The sequence below is a fragment of the Neodiprion virginianus genome, chromosome 4 (genome assembly GCF_021901495.1).
Source record: "Neodiprion virginianus isolate iyNeoVirg1 chromosome 4, iyNeoVirg1.1, whole genome shotgun sequence".
Classification (NCBI taxonomy): Eukaryota; Metazoa; Arthropoda; class Insecta; order Hymenoptera; family Diprionidae; genus Neodiprion; species Neodiprion virginianus.
The window spans coordinates 38,558,193-38,585,523 of NC_060880.1; the positions used below are offsets into that span (position 1 = coordinate 38,558,193).

The 27,331-nt window shown below is 37.5% G+C and overlaps 1 protein-coding gene across 9 annotated transcripts in view; it reads right to left on the reverse strand.

The window, feature by feature from the left end:
- LOC124302140 (growth factor receptor-bound protein 14-like) overlaps positions 1-27,331 on the reverse strand; it is a 304,566-nt gene that overhangs the window by 252,296 nt on the left and 24,939 nt on the right. The window contains exon 2 of one of the 9 annotated variants that reach the window (XM_046757965.1): positions 996-1,454. The exons of the other annotated variants lie outside the window; for them this stretch is intronic. Coding sequence (XP_046613921.1) covers positions 996-1,059 — 64 coding nt within the window. The 5' untranslated portion in view covers positions 1,060-1,454. The remainder of the gene's footprint in view (positions 1-995; positions 1,455-27,331) is intronic. 9 annotated transcript variants of the gene reach the window in all.

Consider the following 27,331-nt stretch of genomic DNA (forward strand, 5'->3'; position numbering starts at 1 on the left):
AATTGACGAAAGTTATTCATATGACGAAAATCGTTAAAAAAATGTGTGATTTCTGATCGTCAGCTGATCGTGAGAGCATCATTTATTTACGAAATTATTTTAATTCCTAGTTTTCGTCCAGCGACCTCAATATTGCATGAAAATAGTCTCACGATTGCTCATTTTGCTCCTCGTTATTACCGGAATTGCGAAAAGTAACTCAGTAATGGACTTTTTGGCTCCCGAAAGGCGGGAAATGTGAGAATAGTAACACGCGTTAAAAAACCACAAATTTTTTTGACGACTTTCGTGATATTGGTAACTTTCCTAAATTCCGCTACGAAATAGCGATGCACCGTCGAAATTCGAACCCTTTTTCGTTCGTTTGTTCATTTAATATAAAAAGAAAAAGGGTGAGTTTGCTCGATCGGTAAAGGTAGGACTGCCACACGACCTTAAAGCAACGCTCCGACGGATCTTCTATTCTATAGTATTATTACTCATTATATACTATAATTTATATTAATATTGCTCATTGTTAAGCTACACAGCTACACAGACGGCATTACGAATTCATGCCAATTGAAAACAAGTTTATTTGTTCTTATTTTTTTGCATAAGTCAGTGGACTAGAGAAAACGAAGAAATCAATGGAGAGAAGTGTAGGGGTAAAACAAAAAAAAAAAATAACGTGAGCAAAGAATAAATTACAGAATTTTTTACTGCAGATTCAGGACCTCATCGTTTGCAATAAAAAATGTCCTCTGTTTTAGCTTACGTTATTTTTTTTTTTTTTTTTTTAATCCTTTTCAATCACACGCTCACGTACGTTGTATTAAATATTTCACAGTTCGAAATTAGGTGAGTAAAGAAAATTGCGGAAAAAAAATCAGAGAAGCGAAACGTATGCATATAGTTTATGAAAAGTAAATAAATGCGTTACTGCTATTAATAAATATGCAACACTATAATAATAATAATAATAATAATAATAATAATAAAAAATCGAAACTTACGATCGTGAGTTGGGTAGCGGTTGTTGTTATCGTACTCGTTGTTCGACAGCAGTTTGTACTCCATGATTGAGCTTGGATTTATTACGAAGACGTGTGAATGAGATTTAAATATTATTTCCAGAGGTCTTGTATTATAACGTTAAGTATTGTAGTTTTGTAGTAATATTCATTAAACGGTGTATGCGACAGCACACAATGACGAATAACTTCACGAAACACACGCGATTTCACAAAACAGTTTTTTTTTTTATATTGTCTTTATATTCATTTTTTATTGATATCACAATTGCAAATTGTTTAGACAAATCACAAACTGGTGAAACACAATTGTTTCCGATTGCACACACACGTTATTATATACCTGTTTATATATATATATTTCGTGGATTTGATAATTTATATGTTTGTTTGTTTGTTTTTCAATAATCCGCTAAAACAGCGATAAGTTATTGCGTAATCCTTGTCGAAAGAGAAAGTAAAAGATTATTACACCTGAACCACATGCGTTTCGTATCATATTAATAACAATTTTAACACATCCGCCATTGTTTCTTACAAATATAAAATATCATCTGAATAGGAGGGCTGGTGTAGAAAAAAAAAAAAAAAATAAACAAACGAGGCTTTCACAAAGTAAGTTCAATACACAAATATATCCAGTCTTGCGTTTCATTCGTACGCGTCTACATCGTCTGTTATTTAAATAATAATATTCGGTCAAACAGTAATTATAATCGGATACAAGGGTGCGCGTATAAAAAATTTCGAAAAATAACTGCGACGTATTAAATGAAGGAAGAAAATTTCCCGGTGTAATCGTTTGTATTTATTCGATTTTACAGAGAGAAGTAGAGAGAAAGAAAAAGATTCGCGCTGTGTCCTTGGAAAATTATTAAATATTTCAAATTTTTATTTCCCCGCGGTTTTTGTCGTTCAAATTTCTGTTATTTCTGGTGGTTTTTTTTTTAATTTTCGGAGTCACATGGCGTTTATGACGATAGTGTCGCAAACGCGTGTTTTTTTACCCGTTATCTTTAGCGCTATCTACGCATCTACAATCTATCGAGAGAGAGACAGAGAGAGAGAGAGAGAGAGAGAGATTTTCACGTATGAAACGCGGCGTAATTATTATCATCAGATATACTTAGATGGCATACCTAGATATACGTCCTATTAACACGCTATGCGTATTATACGTGTGTGTAAAATATGTATCTACGCATCATTTATGCGTGCGCAAATGACTAATAAGTCCCAAACGCGATGATTCGATCATAAAAATATGAACGGAGAGAATGCGTCATTATTATATATAAATGTATATATATATATATATATATAGCGATTCGACAATCTTGACCCCTTCCCCCCCCCCTCCATTCGGTATTACATAGATACGTCTTTGCATATTTATATATTACATTTACGATACGTTGAGGGTGTGATATAAAATTTACCATCGTACAAAGTTTATTTTAATACACATGAATAAGTTAAATTGGAAGATTTCCTTCCAAAAATCTCACGTGTAAATTTTACATACCTATGTACGTGTATAGGTGGTGAGGGATTTAGGAAAAAGAAAAATCAACAACCAAAAATTGTCACATATTCTCGAGAATCGAGCGACTTGGCAATAATTACCGCACTTTCATCACTGTATATTATATTGCAAATTCGACGTCTGGGATGAGGAAAAAAAAAAAAAAAAAAAAAACGAAATGATGTGAAAATTGATTTGTTTCGCGGTTTGTTTCTTACAAATAATATCATTGTAACGTTACGACGGGTCGATAAGAACGCCGTTTGCTTTATCCTAATTGCATCCCGTTCTGGTTACATTCGGAAAAAGGAAACAAAAGAATATGATAAATAAATAAATAAATAAATAAATAAACTTGTGATGTTGTGCTCTCTTACACTCCGAGATGGGAGGGAACGGAAAAAAAATTACGAGATGATAAATTTGTTTATACATATATATATAAGTGTGTAAAATTACTTAATGTACTAGTTTTAACTACACATCTCATTGTGCATAAATGTAGTTGTACATATATTATTATTGTTATTATTAATATTATACGCAATAGCAAAGTCTTACGTTGTTCGGTTCTGTGTATCGGCTTTGTATCGACGCACTGAAAATTTGCGTACCCACAGCGTGTTGTTTAATAGACTAAACGGCGCGTGTTGTTACACATTGATAAGAAACGTAATAGATAACGCGTGCAGTAATCACCTTGGCTTTGTATACATAAATGCGTGAACACAACGGTGAAATAAATTATGCGAATTACGCGAATAATTGTAGAGTAACGAAAGCGGCGGTGACCGAGAAAAGTATACAACATTGACATCGGCAGCTTCTTCTTCTTCTTTTTCCACTTCCTATTTATTTTCTAATTCTGTCCTACGTGTTATTTATAATTACGTCAATGAATAATCGTCATCGCAAAGCTTATAATTAAAAATAAATAAGTAAAACAGTAATATTTCCACCACGTACGTACATACACGGCATTCGATGAAAAAAGAATAGTCAGAGCAATTTTTTAACATAAATAATAATAATACATTTGTGATTTTACCTCGTAATTCGGACATGGGGTATATATAATATAATATCTTCAAGTCGGTGATAAAAATTAATCAAAAAAGCAAGAAAAATTCTACGTTTTTTTTTTTTCAATATACTGACAGATATATATCATATATATATATCTTTTTTAAAATCCTGTCAATACGAAATTTGAAAACAATCGAAATTGCAGTAAGTTTTCATAGTCCAGTATTCAAAACACAGAAGGACAAATGAAAAAAAAAAAAAAAAAAAAAACGGTCAATTATTATACAACATAAGTATACGTCAGGTGAGAGGAAACCCGTGCGGTTAATTCAGACGTATTTGCTAACCTGTCCTCATCCTCCTCATTATCATACGTATAATAATATATGTACATTCCTAGGTTACAAGGATTACGATTTTTTTTTTCGTTTTTTTGTTTTTTTTTTTTTTTTTTTGTTTTTTTTTGCCTGCTGGAGTTGTTCTTGACGCGCAACAGCAGCAGCACGATATCGTGTTTAACAATAAATGGTAACGACCAGAGGGGGAGGGGGAAGAGGAAAAAAGAGGTCCTCTTTCTCATCGTCTCAACAAATTTCGCAAGTTTATTTGGTTTTATGTGGGATTATATCGTCCTTTTTTCGCCATTCTTTTCCCCCCTTCAAGCCTATCGTACAGATGCCTGTTTTTTTTTTTCGCATCGAGTTTACACCACACGGTTTCATACCTCGTACCGTTGTATATAAATACAACGGGGGTTATGTATTTTGGTCGGTTAAAACAACAATCTGCAATATTGGACGGGACTAGAGTGGGAGAATAAAAATAAATAAATAAATAAATAAAAAAAAAAAAAAAAAGAGCCGAGAATAATAATAATCATCGACAAACGCACTGATTATTGGTGATGATGATGGAATCGGAGAATTGATTCCCGGGAAATTGTGACGATTCCTCGAAGATATGCAGTAGGTGAGAAGAGAATGCGGGTAACAACAAAATAAAAAAATAAAAAAATAACAAGCTTTTTATCAATCAAAAATTTGAAGAGCTCAGATAATTAGGGAACGTCGATAATCGCAGGTTGTTCATTAATGAATATCGATAAACTTGCAATACCGATACCAAACAGTACGAAAGCAGGTTAAGGAAAGGGTTAATATTTAAAAAAAAAAAAAAAAAAACAAGAGGGCAATTTGTTTTTTACCCTGCCCCGGACGAAATCGCGTCTATTCGATATCGCAAACGGGTATATCATGTATATACACGATTGTTGGGTAGGTATGCAAAGGTTGTCGTTTCGTGCTGCACTTGACACCGTAACTCGAGAGAGATCTCGATTAAGTAGTTGTTGAAACAACCACCTGGGTGGCTGCCTCCGTCTCCTTCGTTTTCTCACCCTCCCTCCCTCCCTCCCTCTCTCTCTCTCTCTTCCTCTCGCCGCTCTTAATTCGACCAGTTTCAAGCCACGCGGCTCCTCTCACGATAATTGCAAACGTATATGTACCTACGTGCATGTGTAATAGAAGTGATGAGATTAATGATCACTCGGATTAGAAATTCATCGTTTTTCATGCTACATTTTTACTCTCATCTCCTCTTCGGACTGCAAAAACGATGAACGCAAGAACCGAGTGAAATGTTTTGAAAAATATTAGTAACGCGAAAAAAATCAAAGATTAATTGGAAAAATGATTGAAAGGTTGAGTCGATTGATTGCCTAATAATTTCATCAAATTGAAAAATTTCTTACTCATTTTAATGAATAATTTTAATATTTCGTGCACAATGACGTTGTGATATGTGTTGTATAGAGAATAATTAAAACTTCTCTTCGGTTTGATCCGATTGTTAAATAATTAATTCGCAGAAGAAATATAATAACGACCGAAGTCGGAGATGGTTATTTTTTTTTTATTTTTCAAATCAGATGGAACAAAATTATTCAGCATCAGCGATGTAACGAATGTAAATTTTCAAGTATACGCGATTGCGAATGCGAATATGCATTTTCAAATCTGGCGCCATCTCTCTGTGCCTAAGATTTGACAATTGATTGACCGACAGACACACCATGCAAGTTGTAGGAACGCATTAACGCCGTTTGCATCTTATTCCGGAAGTTACCGATCTAATCCGAACCAAGCCGATTGTTTGTTTGATTATTTAACGACGAATTGATAACGGAAATAAATTAATTTTGAGGTTAGAGTGTGGTTCAAACGTCAAGACAAACTTTTATAATAAAATTTCATTATCAAACTGATGTTTTTTTTTTTTTTGTCTAATTTAGTATTATTCTCGCAATTTTCATAACAAAAATACGAAGTATCTGTAAGATTCACATTCACAAAATATTGGAACGCGAATGTCAAGAAATGTGGGAAAAATCGTTACGTCACTATTTGGTATGGGATCTTGAAAAAAAAAAAAAAAAAAAACACGATCACGCATTCCAATTTCTTAAAATATAACGCATCGCTTATTACGAATCGTCAAGCATCACCGGGTCGAGTTTCGAGACGAAGATTTACGTTACGTATACACGAGAATAGCAGGTAAGAAAAAAGAAAAGAGAAAAGAGAAAAGAAAGGAACTGGAAAGAGAGATGGAGAGAGAGAGAGAGAGAGAGATAGAGAGTGATGCGGATGCGACTAACTTTCGTCATCAGAGTCACGATTCGTCATTGTCTCGAAGAGAGAGAAAAATGGGGAAGAGTTATTATTCGGAATTGGCTGCGTAGAAACCGTCAATTTCCACCGCGAGAGACGGTAAATTCAAGCGATGGGATTTTGAATAACTTGTGGTGTAACAGTTGATCAGACGGTGATAAGAGCCGAGTACTTTGGCGCATTCCTTTCTGAAGATAGCCATAAGGTAGAAAAAGAAGAAGAAGTTACTAAATTTTCGATTCGACGATTTATACAGCAGACGTCGTGTTTAAAAATTAGTTGTATGTACAAGAGACGCGCAAACACGGTTCTATATTCCATTTGGGATGATCAAGTTTGTTGTTTCGAGATTTTAACCTTAAAATGAGAAAATCCCAAGTCATAGGTATTTGTTGCGTAGAAGAGAGAAAACGGAATGCGGAATTCAAATACTCTGAAATGATAACTCGAAAGCGTTAAAAAAACACGATAGCTGTTTGAAAAAACGGGTGAGGGTCGAAACTTGGAAGAATTAATATCGCGAATGACCGATATAAAGAAATTTCAAAGACGCGAAAATAAAAGTGTCACTGAGTAAATTGACTACTTCCGAAATTGAAACAATATTTCGAACCATTCATCTTTCGTTATTTTATTTTCTCACGTTGTTTGAAATTTCGAAATATCGACCATTCGCAATATTTACCCTTCCAAGTTTTGAACCGCAAGCGAAAAAACAAACACACGTGAGTCATATTTGGTCATACAGTTTATACGTTATACATATACATTATTTATACATATGGTCTGAATTTAGCAGCGGCATATATTTGATCATAACTTTATTTATTTATCGTTTATCCGCTTCAAGAATATCAATCGACGCGCTTTAATCGTTATTATGATCACTCTTCGTGGTGAATGAAATCATCGAATTACGAATCCACGATTGCTGCTGGAAGTTTCGACGCTGACGTATATATCTCTAAATATCTTAAATGCGAAAAAGGGCCTTAACAGCCTCATAGTAAGTAGAGTAAATTCGTAAAATTCGTGCAATTTCGTCATTCCTGCACCAAATGAAAACGCATCAGAGTGTTTTTATTCACTGTTCAGCCTCTTTTCGCGTTTCAAACACGCGAACTTCGATAGCTGAAGATATACGTAAAACGTCGAAATTGACTAGGGCATCCTCTCAAAGCTTCGTTCAAACGGCGCGCTGTTTCACGCGAAGCATCAAGATTCGATAACGCGTGTCGCGCTTAATGACCTGCGACGAACTTCAAGCGTATCACTTCTCACGCCCGCCGCCCGCGACGCCGCGTTTCACGTTTCGGTAAGAAACACAAAAATTATATTAAGAATTTTGAAACAGGTATGATGAATATTCCGCGAATCGACGAATCGACAAAATCTTAACGATCCTGCGCTCAGCTATCTCGTTAATTTCTCTCTTCTCCTCTTAGTCCCGCCACCCTCTGTTTTATCGACATAGAAAATTCACCGTCAACGACTGATTTCCGTCTGTCTTTTGTTTTCAACCGGCTGCACTGATTGAGAGATCGAATTCCCCAGTTTTCAACCAACAGCAAAAGCGAAATCGTAGAATAAACTAGAACGGTGTGCACTCAGTGTAGTCAGTTGAAGACGCTACTGCGTAATATGACCGAAAGAAAACAGAAGATACACTGAGAGAAAAACGGTCTAATACGAAAAACAAAAATAGATAGAGCTGATAAACATTTTGATAGACCAACACATCTTGAATTGACTCAAATGTATATTCATTCCACAGCCCGCGAAGGCGCAATTAGTTGATTCAACGACTTTTTTCTCTCAGTGTAGAGAAATTTGGGTAGCTGCGACGTTCAAGCACTTGAACAGATATCGTTCGATGCGAAGCGCAGAGAGACGCTAACTGCGTACATACTTCAGTTCGGTAAATTCCGAAATAAGGCGAACAAGGGTGCTAAATGGTACATACATGTGACTCGAAACATATACTCACTAGTTCCGAGTAAACAAACAAACAATGTAATAAACAATAGACCCGAAGTTGGCCTTTGCACTGGTCGAATAAAAAAAAAACCCACGACATCCACCCAAACACTAAACACACTAAACAACACACACACCCACCCACATAAAGATATTGTAAAAACACACCGTCACTGATCGAGTTGAAACGTAAACAAACGAACAAACGCGAGAAAAAACCGACGAAGCAATGCCGATGCGCAGTGCCGATTTATAAAACCGCGTATAGAAAACGGAATCGAACCGAATCGAATGGAATCGTTCTCGCAACTAGTCTCACAATCAATCCAATCCAATCCAACGTAGGGTAACTAAAAAGCGCAGACTCGCGTAGTAGCCCGGATCGACGTGAGGGAAAAAAAAGCGAGGCGACGAAAAGAAGAAGAATAAGAAACGTAATAAGCCAGTACAGCGATGAATGGTCTGTGAAACTGGCGTGAATCACTACGACTCGAACGAACTAAAGAAGGAGGAAACTACCGAGCGCAGTGAATACAAACGTACAGCCTTACAAGCGTCGACCGATCACGCGTGGTTATCTCGTGGATCCTCGCGTAGTACTACCGCCGCAACGGACGCGGGTCCTTCGCCCCTCCCTCGACGTTTCTCGATCACCCTCACGCTCGTCTCTCTCTCTCTCTCTCTCACACTGTTGTCACCCCCCCCCCCCCTGCTGCTGCCGCAGCCGCCTCCAGCGTCGCCCCTCCCCCTCCCCCCCCCCACCGTCTCGACACGGTTCGTGCGTCGGCGCAACGACGCGACTCGACGATACGCACGATATGCTTTCGGCGGCCACTGACGTCGCACCGACGCGCATCCGCACGGAGGCTCGATCCTCTCCCCCCCGCCCCACCGCCCCTCCCCCCCCCACGCCCCGCACGTCTTTCATACAGACGCGACTTTTGCGTCTCGCGACTATATAGACGACCAGGGATTTCGCTCCATCGTACCACCACTATACCTATACCGAGTGTCTGACTTGCGACGGGTAGTACTACCGTGTACTACGTACTACTGTATCGGCACTATATTTCCTTCGTAGTACGTACGTATCCCCCCCTCACGATGACCGCATCGACGGGTCAAAGTACGAGTTTGCTCGTAGGATAAGTTAGGGCTGCGCCGTCGATCGGTTGATCGCGAATTTCGATTGATTCCTTAACTTGTCACGTTCTGTGGGGTGTTTTGCTTTTTAAAATTATTTTTGGTGACTTTAAGTGACTTCGAAAATGATGAAAAAATTCACGTGTGTTCTTTGAGGTGTGTTGTTTGAGATTCGATAGTTTGTTCACTTGATTGTTTATTTGGAAGAAAACTCGGCGACTTGTGGTTTACGAAGTATAATAGGTGAAAAAACGTCAGGCGGGTAGGAAAGATTCCGTGTGACAGGGTAAAAGGTTAATAATTGCAACGTGTTATCAATTTGTTAAATAATTTGTCTTTTTTCGAGGGTCTGTTCTGGGATAATTTGAATCGAAGCAGTTGCACAGAGGGTGTTTAGACCCTCCGGATCACAGATTCTGTTGTAAATCTTAAGGGTGCTTCTGTTATTCAAAATATCAAGGTTCCAATGTGCTGTTTCATTACAGTACATCAGGTTGTGGAAAATTCGAAATTTATAGTCTTTTCTATGGCTCGGAAATGATAAATAATGTATCTGTTTGTACTTGAATATATGAGAACCTGCCATAGAAACTTCAAGACAAGACAATGAAAATTAACATTTCAGATAAAAATACAAAACAGACTTCGCTTAATATTACGATTTCAAAGTTAGTAGCGTTATTGTATAAACAAAGCGAGTTTGGAAAAATCGTCTTTAGTCAGCAGCTTTGGGATTGTCTGAAATTCAATTAACCGTGGATGAAAAACACACAAGATATTTTGAAAAAGTCAATCCTTTTCAAAGTTGCATTCTATTTTCCAATTTTAGATTGACTTTGAAGAAGCCAGCTTCTCAAAATATGAAATCTTGTTACATCATGGTTTGCTGAATTTCAGATAATTTCAACAAGTTACGAAATAACGCTTTTTCACAACGTGCATCGTTACAATAACGTTACTAACTATTGTGTAATCTATTCTCGATAAACTTGCAGAATAAAACAAAAATTGAAAAGTTCGGTCGAAACTTTCCAAAAACTTTACGCACGGCGCGTGATTCTTGACAGCTTACAAAACATTGAATTATTGCTTCGTATCGATTAGAGTGTTTGATTACAGGCATCTTTTGAGTAACGATCTAATTGGTGTTTGATCAGTTTGCAAAGTACGTTAATCACGGATAACAGTATACATATAACTGCGCAACGAAGTTACCGTACACGTGTAACGTAGGCCTGTACAATCGTATAATCAGCGATTTTATCTAGCTACAAACAGGAAATTCATTTGATGTAATCTGCTTTGTTTTTCTTTTACTTCGTCGAACTATAATATGTAATAACTGGTATTACAGTTTCGAAGTGTTCGTTAATCATAGGATTTTTTCACGCGGTAAAAACTGTTCTTCGATCATGCATGTAAAACATCACAATCATTGTTATCAACTACAAGCATCCAAGCCATTTTTAGATGTATTCTTTTACGACAACGTAACAACAATCTCTGCCTATTACGGTTAATTTATAAACAATGAATCAAAAATTCTCAACTCACAGTTATGGGACAATCTACATAATCGCCTTTATCGAATCGTCTAGAATCTCCGTAAATAAAAAGAAGAAATATACAAGGGAGTTAAAAAATACGAATAAATATTGCACGTATAAAACCGAGAATATCCAGTCAAATCGAAATACCGGTACAAATTAATTCCATAACACATCGATGATTTCTCTATCATCGCATTATATACCTACATTATTAGGTGACGGTGATCAAAGGCTCGTACGATTTAACAACTACGCGGTGTTTGCGAATCGGCTGATACAGCGAGAGAGAAGGAAACAAGCGCACATACGTGCGAAGTACGCAACAGAAACGCGTTACGTGTAAGATGAAGGAAATTTAGTTGAAGTACCTACGTAACCTCGAGCTACGTTGTTCTTACACCTACGTCACACGAAGCAGCGGCAACTTATTGTTTGGTAGAGAGGAACAGCGAGCATCTCTCCCGCCAACAAGCTATCTCAGCGTGGCGTAGGTCGCTTACGGCAACGTCGACGACGGAACTACGCGCGGGCGTGACGTCACGTGACGTCACCCAGCCGAGCGACGAGATATCCACCCCCACCTCCACCTCCACCTCCGCCTCCTCACGCGCTACGGGAGCTTGTCGGATCGATTCCCCGCGCTTTTGCGTCGCGGCGACGAATTTGGAACTATGTATACGCTTACTTGCCTGTCTAACATGCCGCTGTAACCCGATCGCGAACGGGTATATATTATTATCAAATACGCAGTACGATCTCTTTACATTTGCCAAATAGTTTCAAAACCAGGATCAACCTGCCGGTCGACGTAATTTTAGACAAATACTGAGAAGGAAAAAAATACAATAAAAAATTGTAGGGAACTGGAGGAGGTGGGAAAATATTCAGACGTTGCTGCTAATTGTTGTAATATTTGAAAAAAAAAAATGGAAAAAAAAAGAAACGTTAGAACATGAACCACTCTACCGTTTGTAAATTTTTCCATGTAACACGCTTCTGTAACCTAATCGCTGTATTTGTATTTAAGCGGCAATAATGGACAAGTGTTTTCTTGTTTCGTCTTTCTTTTCTCTTCTTGTCTCTCTTTTCGTTTGAAAAAAAAAACAATTTTTTTTATCATTTGTACTTTTACAACCTATATACTTCGCTGCTGTCGCGTGACTAATGCAGGCAAATTCATGCATACCTATAGGTATGGTATTTAATAGATAGGCGGGTAACGTGCCTTTACAACGTTTGCCACATAATGTCACGATAAACGGATGTAGATCGTAATCGTCGACAGGTTATTAGGTAAGTACGTGTTACACATTATTGTTCCAAGTGGACACGTAATTGAAATGTTTCAGGCACTGCACGGAACACCCATATGAATGAGTATATGCTTGATTAGATTGAATCAATTTTTATATCGTTACTATACGTAGCTATGCGTGTAAGTTTTGCTTCGAAATTTCGAAATTTGAAGAAAAAAAAAAAAATAAAATAACAAAAAAAAACCTGCACAAGTTGCACGAATTATTAGCCGTCGTCGAAGCTTTTCATCTGATTCGGGATCACCATACTCGTATGATAAATAAAAAACGGCGTACTTGAACGAGCATTAAACAAACGTAACAAAATTTATCCGTTTTACTTGAAAATTTCACAACATTTTTCTTAAAGTTGAAAATAAAAGAAATGGACAAAATTTTTAAAAGAACGACAAGTAGTTGGTTGCACGATGAAAGGTGGTGGCTGAAAGGGGAATAGTTGATACAAACCCTTTAGAAGTATACACACGTAACGCAGCAACCAAATTCGACAATGAATATCATAAACAATATCGTAATCTAGTTGTAAAATGCACATATATTATAAACATTACATTGAGAAACCGGAAACCTTCGTTGATAGAGTCATCGTTTTTCACCGGAGAAGATATTCGTCTGGTAACGTCGCTGCAAGAATGCGTCGCAGGTAGAAAACGGCGGCAAAATCGTCGAGGCCAACAGGGCGAGGTTATAAGGCGAGACAAGGCCAGACGAGACAAGGTAAAGTAAAGTAAGATGAGGCGAGGTAAGATGCAGGGCGTCTTTGAGTACAGGAGAAGTCGTCGTCCTCCCCTCTACTTTCTTTCTCCCACGAAATGTTCCAACGGACACGCGGCTCACGCATCTTGGTCCCGCAGCGACGCAGCGACGGCTCAAGGAGAAAAGGAAAGATGGGAAAGATAAAAAGAAAGGGACCGAGGGTCGGCGGGGAGGGGGAAGGGCCGAAAGGTAGACTGCAGGCGTAGATAGGATAGGTATGCGGGTGGGTAGGTAGGCAGGTAGGTAGGTAGGTAGGTAGGTAGGTAGGTAGATGGATTCGTTCAATAAATGCAGAACAACGCGAGGGGTGGGGATGCGTCGAAGAGACGAGTAGAGGGGCAATGTTGGTTGACGAAGAGAAGGTGGGGAGGGGGAGGCTGCGGGCGTCGTTCGCCCCCTACGCCGTACCCGAAGCACAACGCGGCACGCAACACGCAACGCACACATGCGCGCACGCGGCATGTTGCGTTACGCGAGAATCGGTGTGTGCGGCTCGGTGGTAAGAATAGAACGCGTGAAAGGGGGCGAAGGGAATATAGCGACGGCGAGGGAGGGGGGGGGGGGGGGAGACGGATGAAGAAGGACGGACGAATAACAAACCCACGCCTGCGCCACGTGGGTACCGATTTTTACCGTCTGCGCACGACGCGCAACTGCATCGAGGAGGTCTGAGCCGGTGGCGCGCAACGGGAAACGGGGTGGGGGAGGTGGCAGGGCTCTGTGTACGATCGATAGACGTCCACGCCGAGACCTCCCGACAAGGATGACATGATAACAAATAACAATGCAGCATGGGTCTCTTGCCGCCGCCGGTGAGAAGCCTCGACGCAGCCTTTTGCAGGGCGTTTCCAATTTCGGTTATATTATTACGCCAAGGTACGTACGTACGTACGTGCGGGATGTTCTTGGCTGGGTAGCGAAATTGAGAAGTATCGGAAAAGGGTGTACGTGACATTTTCATTGGCAATAAAATTAATTTCTTTCCTGCTCTCTTTCAATTTTTAGTTTTAGGTTTGAAAACTTTGGTTTTGCCATGTACTTTCTTTCTAAAATGATGGAAAAAAAAGGAAAAAACAAAAAAAAAACACCACCCCGTTTTCCAGTAAATTTTTGTACCACTGCATTTGTTTCGATGATTATTTTGAAACTTGAATTTCTGTAAACGAATATCAATTCTGTATATATACGATTTGTATACCTGTCAAAAAAATTCCGCAACAAACATCCCGTGGCAGTACACCATATTTATTAGCTTCGTACTTATTGGTATCGAATTCGTTCAATTGGTCCACCATACTTAACAACATACAACACAGAGAGAGAATATTATTCCTACAGCAGTGTATACAATCATCTACCGATTATTTCAAATGATACTGTTTGAATCGAAGTGTAAAAAATAAAAAGAGACCGAACAAGAGAAAAACGATGAAAGAAAAAAAACAAAAAAAAAAAAAAACGCAGAATATCGAGGGGGGAAAAAATTGGCGGTTGAAACGTGTACACCTGTAATTACGCGCCTGCTCGTGACACGATACCTTTTACATACACATACTGTGGGAGAAAAAATGGGTACGAAACCGTGTAATTGTTACTTTTTTATTTTTTATTTTTTTTTCAAACGTTGCTCTTTTCCCCCCTTGTTCACATCGTGTTTTCTGTCCGTTTCAAACATCAACGCTTTGCACGTGCGATAAACACGCGTTATCGGTGAGTATATAGGTAGGTATGTACGTACGGTACAGGTACAGAGATCTGGGTCAAGTGTGACGCGTTTTTCCCCCAAAAGTTGCGCCATTCTCTCTCTCTCTCTCTCTCCCTCGCACCCTTTCTCTCCCGTAAGAGACCCTCGTCCCTCGCTCTCGTTATCACGCTCTGTCAGCTCGTATTTTTATATATATATATATATATATATATATATATATATATATATATATATATATATATATATATATATAACTTAATTGAAGAAATTAAGAAAGTAAATAAAGGATGCGATAATTATGAAAAGAATCGTATGCCTTCCGACCGCAATCAATATATGGCCACTAAACTTTTTCGCATATTTATGCCCCTGTAACATTATATTGTGGATATAAAACAGAAGTGTAATATATCATATTAATGACCAGCAGGGCTGTAATGTTAAGCCTGACTACCATGAGAGTGAATTACATGGGAATCGTTGATTTGGCGATAAGACGCCCCACCACACTTCTGCAGCTGTAAGAGTCGAGAGCTTTAATTACGTTTGCTGGAAGTTTAGTATAACCTAACTGCATGCACCGAGCCTAGGCCTTAAATACTTCCGTACTTGAAAATTAGCGATTGTCGCTAAGCTAAAAATAATCGAACACGACTCGATTGAATTGGTAAGAATTAATCGATTAATCGATTATTTTGTATTTTTTTGAAACGGCGCGTATGAAACCAAAATTTCGTAAATTTTAGTACGTATTCTTAATTGCGGAAACGTATTCTGATGATTTACAATTTTATTGAAAATATTTTACAATTTCAGGTGAAAATATTCATTAATCTTTCACTTGTTACATCAAATAAGTAATTGGTAAGTAATACGTAGGTAATTATTGATACTCCAATCACATTAATTGATATTGTGTTGCGTCGTTCTTGGGAGTAAAAAACAAAAACCGATTGTGTGTAAAAATAATCGATAATTGATAATCGATTATTTTTCGTCATTATTACTTTAAATACGTGTAAGACCTACATATGTATCCGTGGAACACGAAGAAAAAATCATATTGAAGTTAGTGAGGTTATCTTAACGATTCATACTGAGCTAAAACCGTTATTTCGATATTTTGAAATTTTGTGAAATTCAATAAACGTTGACGAAACAAAACACACTCATATTTCGAAATCGTAGTTCCTCAGTAACAATATTTTCTTACGATAACGTTACTAATTTCAACCTTGTGAAAAAAGTGCACAAGCTCTCAATATCGAATGGCCGGCGATATTGTAGCAATATTTATATAGGGGATTCCATGCCAACTGAACCTGTATCCGAATCTCGATCTTTCTCAGTTAGCTCGCGATTTTTTGTGATTATTTTCACTCTTGAAGGCACTCACTTTTTTTCTCCATTTATCTACAATATTTGAAAATCAACGTATTTACCGGCATAATTAACAAAGCTGGAAAACCCTGTGACAATTATCAAAATTTTTCAGCCTCGAGTTGAATTAGACCAAAGTTTCTTTCTTCTTTATTTGCGACCTTTTTTTTTGAGAAAAAATAACCTCAAATCAGAAGGACAAGTCAGTCCACTCTGATTCAAAGATTCAAAGTTAAAAAATTTTGATGCATGACACAAGATTTTTTAGAAATATTCCATATTTTTAAACAGTATCGATCAATATATCATCGCTTTTAAGAAATTGTTGGTAATTCAAGTCGCTTGGGAAAATTTCGAAAAAAAAACCAAATACCATGGAGAGTCGGAAGAATTACATGAAAAATCGTGAGTCAAATCAGAGAGATCAAGGGTCAGACCCAGTTTGAATTGGCGCGGAATGCCCTATACGTTTACAGATACGTAGCTGCATAGTCGGTATAGATCGTGGGATTGCAGCGACGGCAGTCTGCACCTTGCGCGACTATTCGAATGCTATTCGAGGCGGAACAAACTTCGCATATTATACATATATGGGGCATTCCGTGTCAAATTAACAGCCTGTGTACCTCATCCTCTTCGATTCAAATGATTTTTTAGCATGATATTCTTACCGACCCAAAAATGTCCCGGAATTTTTTTAAAAATTTTTCAGCGTGGCGGACACCCGCCACCGGCAAGCCGGCGAAAAACCATTAAAATATTTCCGTTTCTCCACGTGTATCTTTTTCTATAGTTCTTTACAACTAACCTTCGAGTGGCCAGGCCTCGCCTCGCTAGCCGAGGGCTAAGGGTCTGACCGCGCCGGAAATTTCCCTAGATCTGGCATTTATGGCGCAACGCGACCCTTGGCCTCGACTCGGGGGCGAGCCTGGACTTTTTCTTCATCTCTCCCCAATCTTCGCCACGCTCTTGGCACATGCGTAAACTCGTTTCGTTTATTTTCCCTGCCTTTCGCATTTTCTACTACGCCATCCGAACTGTGTAACCCGATTTTTCTGGCAATAAACAACTTGTAAACCATATTCTCTGGTGTCGTACAGTAACTAACCTCCCGACAGCACCACATTCAGACACTGGAGAAATTTGAAAAAAGACTGAAAACGCCACATTGTAAAATCTGGAGAAATTCACACAGATTCTATGATTTGAGAGCTGTGATTTTTAAGCACCACAAGATAGTGGGATCCGAATATTTGTTATTTTTTCCCCAAGTTTTTAGTTTATGCAATGTCGGAATTAAAGTTTTTTTTTTTTTTATTATTATTATTTTTTTTTACCCTCCTGTTCCCCGATGTAAATAGATCAATCAGTAATCACGAAAATAATGTGATTCTCAAATCTATTTGGATCAAGGCTTACTAGGAAAAAAATAAACAAAACAATTCCGATATGGAAAAAGTAATATAGAGATCTCATTATCGAGTGGTACTGAAAAATCACACTTCTAATTACAGAATGTGTGTGAATATTTTTGTATTTAAAAAAATGCCGTTTCCGGAATTGGCTTCGTGATTGTTTATAAATTTGAAAAACTTCCCGAGACCCTCTTTGGTTGATAAGAATATCATACTAAAAAATTATTAACATCGAAAACGGTGAGGTACATAGGTTTCTAATTTGACGTTGAATGCCCCGTATATATGTATACATACAATGCAAATTGTAATGCGAGTAATAATTAAGTTGTACACCTTTCAACCGTCGTGACTGTATACTATGTATACGTATGTAAATGGTTGCCTCCTCTGAGGCGGTAGCAGCTCAACGCAGCGTCGAGAATTATAACAGGCATAAAAAGCGGAACGACGACGCTTCGTAACGTACAAGTTTTTACACGCTCCTGGAATTATTATAATGAAGCGGTGATACTATGCACCAGCGGGATTATATTATTCACCGTAAAAAGTTGTAGAATTACTCCACCGCGTTTCAGGTTATATACGGGGACGTGTACCTACAGTCGGTAAAAAAGAAAAACACGTCGAGGAAGATGTTTAAAAAGTACAATTTAAGCTATGCGAGGTCAAGTCAAATATGATTACAAAAAAGTCACTTGGCGATCTGGCAAAAAAATTTATTTCAAAACACTCAGCTTCGACTGTAAACGACTTGTTATTTAAAATTTCAGTAAAATATCACGCAATTCTGTAATTTTTTTTGTGTTTTTTTTTTTATCCTCGTTCCTCACTCTCTTCCTGAACCATAATATAATCTCATAATACAATATCTCGAAACGAATTCTCTACAAATTGTACGGTAGAGTTGCTTTTTTGAGTTTGTCATAACTAACGTTAATCGCAATCTCACCTCAACGACCTATCAAGAATTCGTTTACGAATACAACCTGCAGCTATTTACTACTAGAATCGTAGAAGCGACGTGGTAAAAATTTTATGATACAGAGAAAAAAAAAAAAGTGAGAATACCTAGATTTCTACGACGTAGTTAAAATAATGTCGTTAACACTAGAACCTCACAATCGGTATTACAAAATTTTCCCCTCCGTCACCGTAACTTCTACAGTCGAACGTAACTAGATTAACTTTACCGACACTATATTTTTAAAGCTCTGTTTATAAAATAACATTTTTATTCCATCACTTTTTCAACCTGACAAAACATCCTAGATACATCCTTACAACAGCAAAGATGCATCTCTCCTCTCTCGTTTCAGGACCGTTCGCGTAGTGGAATGGAATCCCCGTGAAATTACGCTCCAAGTGTTGGAAACGTACGCGCCCCGAACCTAACCTCACACCGCCCCCAACATCGGTGAAACTTTTTACCCCTAACTCTATGCACATAGCAGGCATACATCCCGTGTTTTCGCTCTGTCCTCCTCCACCACGGCATGCATAGAATACATGGAGTACATAGAGTGGAACGAACGGCGACGACGGGTCGATACCCGATGTCTCCTGTTGTCGTTCCGTCTCTCTCTCTTTTTCTCTCATTTTCTCCCTCACTATTTCACTCATTGTCAGCTCGCCGCGAGTCGTGACACACACGGTCGAAAATTCATGAATCGGCGATCCGTCACACATGGATGAGGGCGAATCATGAGAGCCATTCATTTGGATGTGAGGTTGATCGTTTCGATTCATTGAAATTGATTAACAGCGATTACTGTAAAGATTTTTACACTTTCGTGACAATTTATCGTCACACATTCAATTCCATTTCATTGCCTCTCGATTTTCAAACATTTCCTATTTATACAAGCGTTCTTTGAGGCGATTTTCATCGATTTTCAAATCGCAAGAAATCACAATGTAGCATTGAACATCGGTTTAAATCACCCAGAATGGTTGAAAATCATTGGAAATCACTTGGTGAACTGAAAATCGACGAGAGCACGTGGCAAGAGTAGGTATATAGGGGGGGGGGGGGGGGGGGGGGTGTGTGTTTCTGGTTCAATCTGTTTTACCGGCCGAACGGTACTACTCGGTCGGTAAGGCAGATTGAACAAGAACCTCCCCGCCTTATATATCTACTGGCAAGACAGAAATCAATACGATATTGGAAAATTGAAGTCGTTTAACGTTTACCGCAATACTCGCAATGATTTCCATAATTTCCTGCAACGCTTGTCAAACGATTTGTTCAATGATTTGAAGTGATTCGGAAAGATTTCCGTTGTAACGTCGTTTGATTTCTCGTTACTTCAAGAAATATTTCAGGCGTTTTTTTCATTATTCTTTCGTAATTTGAGGTGAAGTTAAAGCAAATTATTATCAGCAGATTGAAAAATTTACCACGGGTTCAATTTGTTCATGTTTTGTAATCATCTTTGTTGTTAAAAAAAAAATTGTTCAAAAACTGCGTCCCGATTATTTTGCAATTCTCTGCTTTATGCACGCACGTAAGAAATTAGATTTAAAAATTTATTTTGTATTTATACGAGGATCACACAAAGGGTATGCAGATTAGAAAAATATTATGTAACGTCAAAACTTTTCGCAATAATTCTCCGCGCTGTTCCGCGACACATATACGGATGCATAATGTATCAGATTTGTCGTAAAAGTGAATTCGTTAACCCGGCTTAAAATTAAGCGCGTGTTAAGCGAGTATCTGCTGTACGCAGAAAAAGAGATTTCGCTCGTCGTAGTTTGGGAGTCATCATCTCCAAGAGGCAATTTCACCTTGGAGTATATTAATTTCAGGGATTTCACGACGATTCGCTTCAAAGGATCATTAGCATGCGTAATACAATATTCGCTCGACTCGCAAATCAGCGAATTATCTGGGAAACGAAGAATTGGAATTTCAAAGGCTTTCTTAAAAGCTTACCCATGAAATCATTAACCGACAATGAGAGAAGATGCCGAATTGTTTTTGATCCGGAATCAATATGCAAAAATATGAAGGTATAAAAAAAAAAAAGAAATAATGAAGAAAAAAATTCTGCCAGCCTCCAGAAATTCATCGAACAAATTAATCGATCCTCTTTATCGTTTTCTTTCTTTATCTACTTCTCTTCGATGAACGCAGGTGTAGGTAAACATTTGACTTTTATACTCCGACACAATTACCTCTAATTGAGAGTGAAGTGGAGAAGACGCGGAGTTATTGAACTTTTTTTTTAAATTTTATCACCTCATCGTCATTTGCCGCGAATCAAATGAGGAAAGTTTGTTTGAAATGGCGAGAAGATCAGGATAAAGGTAAATTTCAACGAATATAATTTCCGCACATCCTTCAAAGGTGCTGTTCAGATTTTAAGTAGAGCTCGTCTGCGAAGCATTGATAATTGGACTTGGATTATGAACGCGGTTTTTTACATCGCATTGAAAATGAAATTTTATTCTACTTTTCGTAGATTTTGAAAAGCGGCGACTTGACGAGTAGGAAATGCTTTTAAAAGCTGTATACATATTGGTCATTAGTTTTTTTTTTTTTTTTATCAAACTTAAATTCACGGCAAGTGATTCGTTAGAAATGATAAAAAAAAAAAAGGGAACGAATTACCTATTATACTAATATTTGTATAATTAACAGTTGATAAAATAAATTTTGAGAAGATATAATGTTATTACTTATATGCCACACTGTATACGTGATATAGCAGCTGATTGTATGAGCTTCGAATATTGAGTATCATTCAATCAGCATTCGAAATTCGAATATCTGGTTCGGGTTTCACCTGTGATCGTTAAATAATAAATATGTATTACACGTGAGGTTGAAACTGAATTGCAAAAATCATTATTTATTCCTCACTAATTCGTCCGAGTAAAAATGGACCATGGAATATTCTAATACACAATCAGGAAAAAGTTGGGTTGTAATGAACAAAATTCGGTCTTGGCAAGGAGATTTCTGGTTTAATACGCATCAGACAAAACCTTATTCTAACACAACCAAAAAGTTGAGTTGATTTTATAGCGCGTAGAAAACAAAATTTTTCAACAATATGTAAGAAAAGATTTGGCACCGTAATCCCACGGATTCTGTCGCGATTGCGAAATCAGATCTACACGATGAAATCATTTTGTAAAGATTGAAAAATAATTTTTTAATTGTTGTGTATGAAAAAATTATAGTTTGATTTTGATTTATGCCGCATGAATTAAGCGCCATATCAAACAATGACAGAGAAATACGCGATTGTGAAACGACAGGCTGATTCAATGGAATTAGACCACGAATGATTCAGTTCTGCTGATTGTACTCGACGGATGCCTGGAACCCTTCCTAATAACTGCTCATCTTACTTCTATAGCGAGAAAGAATTTTTCACTTGTCACCGAGCGTATTTTGCCATTCGAACAAATAATTTTGTAGATCAACGATGCCACGTATTAATTTCGATTGCGGTAATCGATCAGTGGCTCTCGTGATTTCGTCAATCCGACTAATCTTTATCCACCGAATAGATTTAGTGAACTGTACGAAGCGATTTAGTTGAATCTACCAGAGACTATTCAATATGTTGACAAAACGATGAAAAAAGTATTATTTCATCAAGTTGACGAAACGAATATCAAGATTTTACTTTGTTGAATTAAATTCTTTTCTGCAATTTTGAAACTGTTATTTCATTAATTTCTCTGAATACACGCTAATTTTTGCCATTTTGTTGAAATAACAAAGTGTGAAGCTTACTTGGGAGACGAGATCACGCTGCAGTCGAATTCAATGGTGTGTATTTTAAGCCTCTCTTCGCAGTACACAGTTACTAAAATATTCAGTCAGAAAAAAAAATAAAAAATTGTCACGAAAATATATTTCTTCGATAATTAGCCAATTAGCCTAAAACGCCGGGGTTTGCAGAGCTCGTTTCGAAATGTAACCGAACGAACTTTGAGAATGTATCAAACCTACAGTTCGGTGAAAAAGCTGTTAGAACAGAATTAGGATGGAACGAAAGTTTGAAAATTCGATTGATGTTAATCGAATTGAATTTAATTGAAGCAATATTCCTTTGGCGCAGAAAAAAAATGTAAAAACCATAAATTTCAGGTACAATAGCGCAATTATTGATGACTGAAGATATTCAATTATCGAATCAATGATACACTGAAAAACCGCATCGTTTGACCGATTTTAACAAACTAGGGCTCGGCTCGTTTTGTTTCTAAATGAATTCTCCACAGATGTACAAAATCAGATTTTGGATGAGGTTGGAGAATTTTTTATTGAGGCATTGGTTTGCCATTCATCGCTTGTAACGACTTCACTAATCATATTTTTTTTTTTATCGACTGAAAAACCAATTCCAAAAAATTACTTTGTTCATTTACAGAGAATTCGTTTACAGTCAAAATAAGCTCAAATTTCATTAAAATCGTTCGAACGATGCGTTTCTTTTCATACCAGAAGCGATTTAATACTCGAATCTCTTCGCAGTCATCATTAGTTATGCTGTTGTAGCTGAAATTTATAGTTCTTTAAACAAAATTCTGTTTCAAAAGAAAATATTGTTTCAATTAAATTCAACTCGACGAACTTCGGTTTTACTTTCGCGCTTTCGTGACAGGTTATATAATATCCGTCTTCACAGTCTATGCATTTGACTAGACTGTACGTTTAGTAAATCCTCAAGAAACTAGTAAATTAGTCAAGGATCGTCGCCCCGTGCTCGATTTGAAAAAAAGTTTCGCAAGCCCGCGAACCGGAGAATTTAGCCACGGACTATATTCGAATTATACAATACATTGCAAAATCGCAGATGTTGCTGTTGCGATACTTCAGTTAACTTTTACTCGTGCAGGAAAAGTTCAAAAAAATTTTAGACGTTTTGGGTATTCATTTCTCACATCTTTTAGAGTAATATTGCGCAATTATATCCTCATTTATATGTATCAGGGTGATGAGAAGAGTGAAATTTTGAACAGAGTCTAAAAAGGTGAAAAATCATTGAGCGCCAAGTTTCTCACTTAATATTCGTAACGAATTTTCCTGACATAATCTACTTGCAAATGCCCAAAAATCGTGATGGGAATTTTTTCAACAGCTTTATTTTGAAAGAAAATAGTTCATTTTTTAGAACCGTGACGTAAAATGAGCCGTCTTTCGACATAAAATTTCGGGTATCTCACCGCCGGTTCGGAATTTGGTCAAAATTCTATGGCAACGTGTCAAAATTTCAGATGAATCGGTCAAAAACTGTAGCAGATACCTATCGCGCAATTTTGATGAATCAAAAGTTATGAAAAAATCGAAAGTTTTTCACCCCCAAAAATTTTCTTAGGGTTAAAATCGATACGGGTCCGTTCAGAGGAGGGATGGAAAGTTTGAAAAAATACAAAAAACCATAAAAATTGACTTTCTCGGGCGTGAACGCCCCACTAAGGGATGATAGAAATGCTGGTTCAGATCCATTTCTCGGTATTTTTTATCGAGTACAAATTTTCAGGGGATTCGTCGCTCGGCTTATCGGTAAAATAGCGACACGTGTGAGCCTCGATGGTGCGAGAATCGATCGTTATTAGCCGGTGTGTAAAAGGACAGTAACGAGTAATAGATAATAGGAAACGCAACCGCTCTATCCAAGAAAGCGGGACGCGTGCAGCCGGAGTTGCAAATATATAATTTATACCTGGACGTTATGGACGGTGGATGGATAGATTAGTTGAATAATTAACCCAACGGCGGACTTCTTAATTAGAGGCCACTAGTCACATCACCGGGCTAAAGAGACTCGCGGCTACACAAACGCACAATTATTTCCACAATTCATTTCCAAAAGCGGTTAATTTACCCGATTATTAGGGTTTCGTCTGACGTGAGTTCCAAATTATTAAATTTAATTTACACACACACACACACGCGCGCGCAGACATTGTTTCTACAGAATAATTAGAGCCGTGAATATTTCGTCTGTACTTGTACGTTTTTATAGGGAATTCCACGTCAAATTGGCAGCTCATTAGTAGGAAATTATTAGGAGCCCGCCAAAGGGTGTCGGGAATTTAAAAAAAATTTTGTTTTACGCCACTGATGACGTTTGTAAAAAATAGCAAAACCAATACCGAAAACGCCAATTTTTTTTTTTTTTTTCAAACAAAATGTGATTTTTGAGCAACAGGTGGTCTCAATATTCACTATTTTTTTCGCAAGTTTTTAGTTTTCCCATATCGGTAATGTTTTCTTTTTGTTTCATACGCCTCGTTTAAATAAATGTCGTAGTCACATTAATTTCATGATTTCGGCAATTATTAAAATCGAGGAATATAAAATAAAAAAAAAAAAAAAAACTCCAATTCCGACGTACAAAAACTAAAAACTTGTGGAAAATAAAAAAGTTAATACGGAGATGCCATTATCGTGTAATGCATAAAAATTGCATTTCAAATCGTAGAATCTGTGTGAATTTATTCAGATTTCTAAAAACGTCGTTTTCGGAATTGATTTTCCGATTCTTTTCAAATTTCACTGGTGGCTGAAACAATCTGAAACAAATTTCGAGACCTTTTTTGTCTCGGTACAAACGTCATACTAACAAATGATTAGAGATACACGGGATGCTGATTTAACGTGGAATGCCCCATGTACGTGCAAAGTTCATAATTTCAACGCAATTTATCGTCCTCAATAAAATTCCGACGCTATTATAAATTAAATAATTTGCTTCAATGTTTTCAATTTCCAGCGAATAATATTTCACTGATTAATTATCATTACAATTCGATTTAGGGTTGTTAGAACGCACGGCGAGTTTCTCGAGTGGATAAATATACTGTAAAAAAATTGTATATACGCAATTATTACGGTACACGCAAGCGAATAAACACAAATGTATACATACGTACACATATAACACGCGTCATAAATAAAACCGATCTTATCTTACGGTTAACAAGGTTCTTAATGGATTGTATCAATTAACTAAAGATACAAAGCTACGTACGTATACGCCACACATTTATGTACATATAACATACATTTGTGATTTTCACACGACCTCCTATAAACACGCAGCTTTGCCCACAACACGATATGTATAAATTGCATGTAATTCCGAGATTGAATCGTCCGGTTTAATTAGGCTTGAAACAAAAGGTGGAGGAAGGGAGAAAAAAAACAAGGAGAGAAAGAAAAAACCATCCTAGTCGTTGATGGCGTCGCGTAATTACTACTGCGGTTAATTTGCAACCGCATTTTATAAATCGCAGCGGTGTAAAACGTGCGGACAAGGCGAAAAATAGATCGATAGATAGATAGATAGATAGAGAGAAAGAGAGAGAGATATAACAGCGGCTAACTATTTTTTCCACCTTTCTCTACTTGTCTGAATTTCGAAAAATCCTTGAATTAAAATTCGTAATATTTTTCATTAAATTTTTATTATTCTCATTTGATTTCGACAGCTGTAAAATACACGAAAGTAAATTACCGATCAATTTACAAAGCTTGAAGGATTATTATTTATTTCATCACCGGGAAAATTTTTCCCAAGGCTAAAATGTGGCCTGTATTCGGTGTATTTATTGTCAAAAAATAGAAAACGAAAAACACATCAACTGGCAAGAGAAAAAAGCTGGAGAAACACGGAGATAAAAAAAAAGTGTTTAAGCTTGTGTCATCGAGTTTCGTTTCTTCTCGTTTTTTTGCAACGATATTTCTTTTTGCCTCTGTAGATTTACTAATTTATGCGTGCTTCGACGGCGTTTCTCTAAATACCCGGAACACCCGTTCGATGTTGCAACAGCGAAGTTTCAACGTTCTTCTAACATACCTCTGTACAACATTTGCGTATACAAATGCATAAATAGTTCGCTGTATAAATATTTTCGTCCGCAGCGATAAAATGTGATTTAGCGAATCGTTGATTCCATTTACTGTCTATACGTAAATTACACCTAATTTCCATTGATCCACAAAAGTCGACCGGTCGCGAATAACCGAGGAAATAAGGAAACGATCGCTTCAAGCAGAATTTTGAACACCACACTAGCGAAGTTACGAGTTCACTGAAAACTATCGCGGTTCTAAATTTATCGCTACACGTGACTCTGTTTTCATTTCTAAACGTGAATCAAGATATGAGATAAACTCACACCGGTGCAAGATTGGAGAAGTAATAAATTTTGAGGTAAAAAATTTGGTAGCATTAATTGACAAATAAAATGTCACTCAATTTCGCTTTTATATTCATCGGCGTGGATTTTCGTTACTATCGTATTACATAATTAAAACGAGGTTATATAATTTCCATGAAATCGTTATAAATTTGACCCCTTTTTCTTTATCTCGAATTCGAAAACAATTCGCTACCCGCCTGGGAGTAGAAAATCATCGATTCAAATGCGCGCCTACTAATCTTCACCCGATTCCATATTCTATGGCCTTTTCATACGATCGCCGCGCGCTCTGTCGGCAAGAGAGGAAGCTTTGCAAGCTCCTTTCCGAAGCACGCGACGCAATTCGTCCAAAAAAAATTCGACTCGTGATACATTTTATACATTGTATACTTTTTGTTATCTTCCTAGGTTCTCGGACCTTTTTTACTCCGAATTCTTTGACCCGAAAACACGAAGAGAACTTGGAAATTGAAAGTACAACTTCAGCCGCGATTTTATCCGAGTTTAAATGCGAGGCTCGCGAGAAAAGCACCAGGCTTGATCACCTTCGCTTTTGTTTATCTCAAAGCTAGAGATGATAACCCGTACTCCTCGACGGCTCGAGGATGACTGAGCGGGCGGCCTTTCGCCAAGGGGATTCCCCGCGAAACAACGAGAACGCCGAATCGTCCGTTGCGCTTAT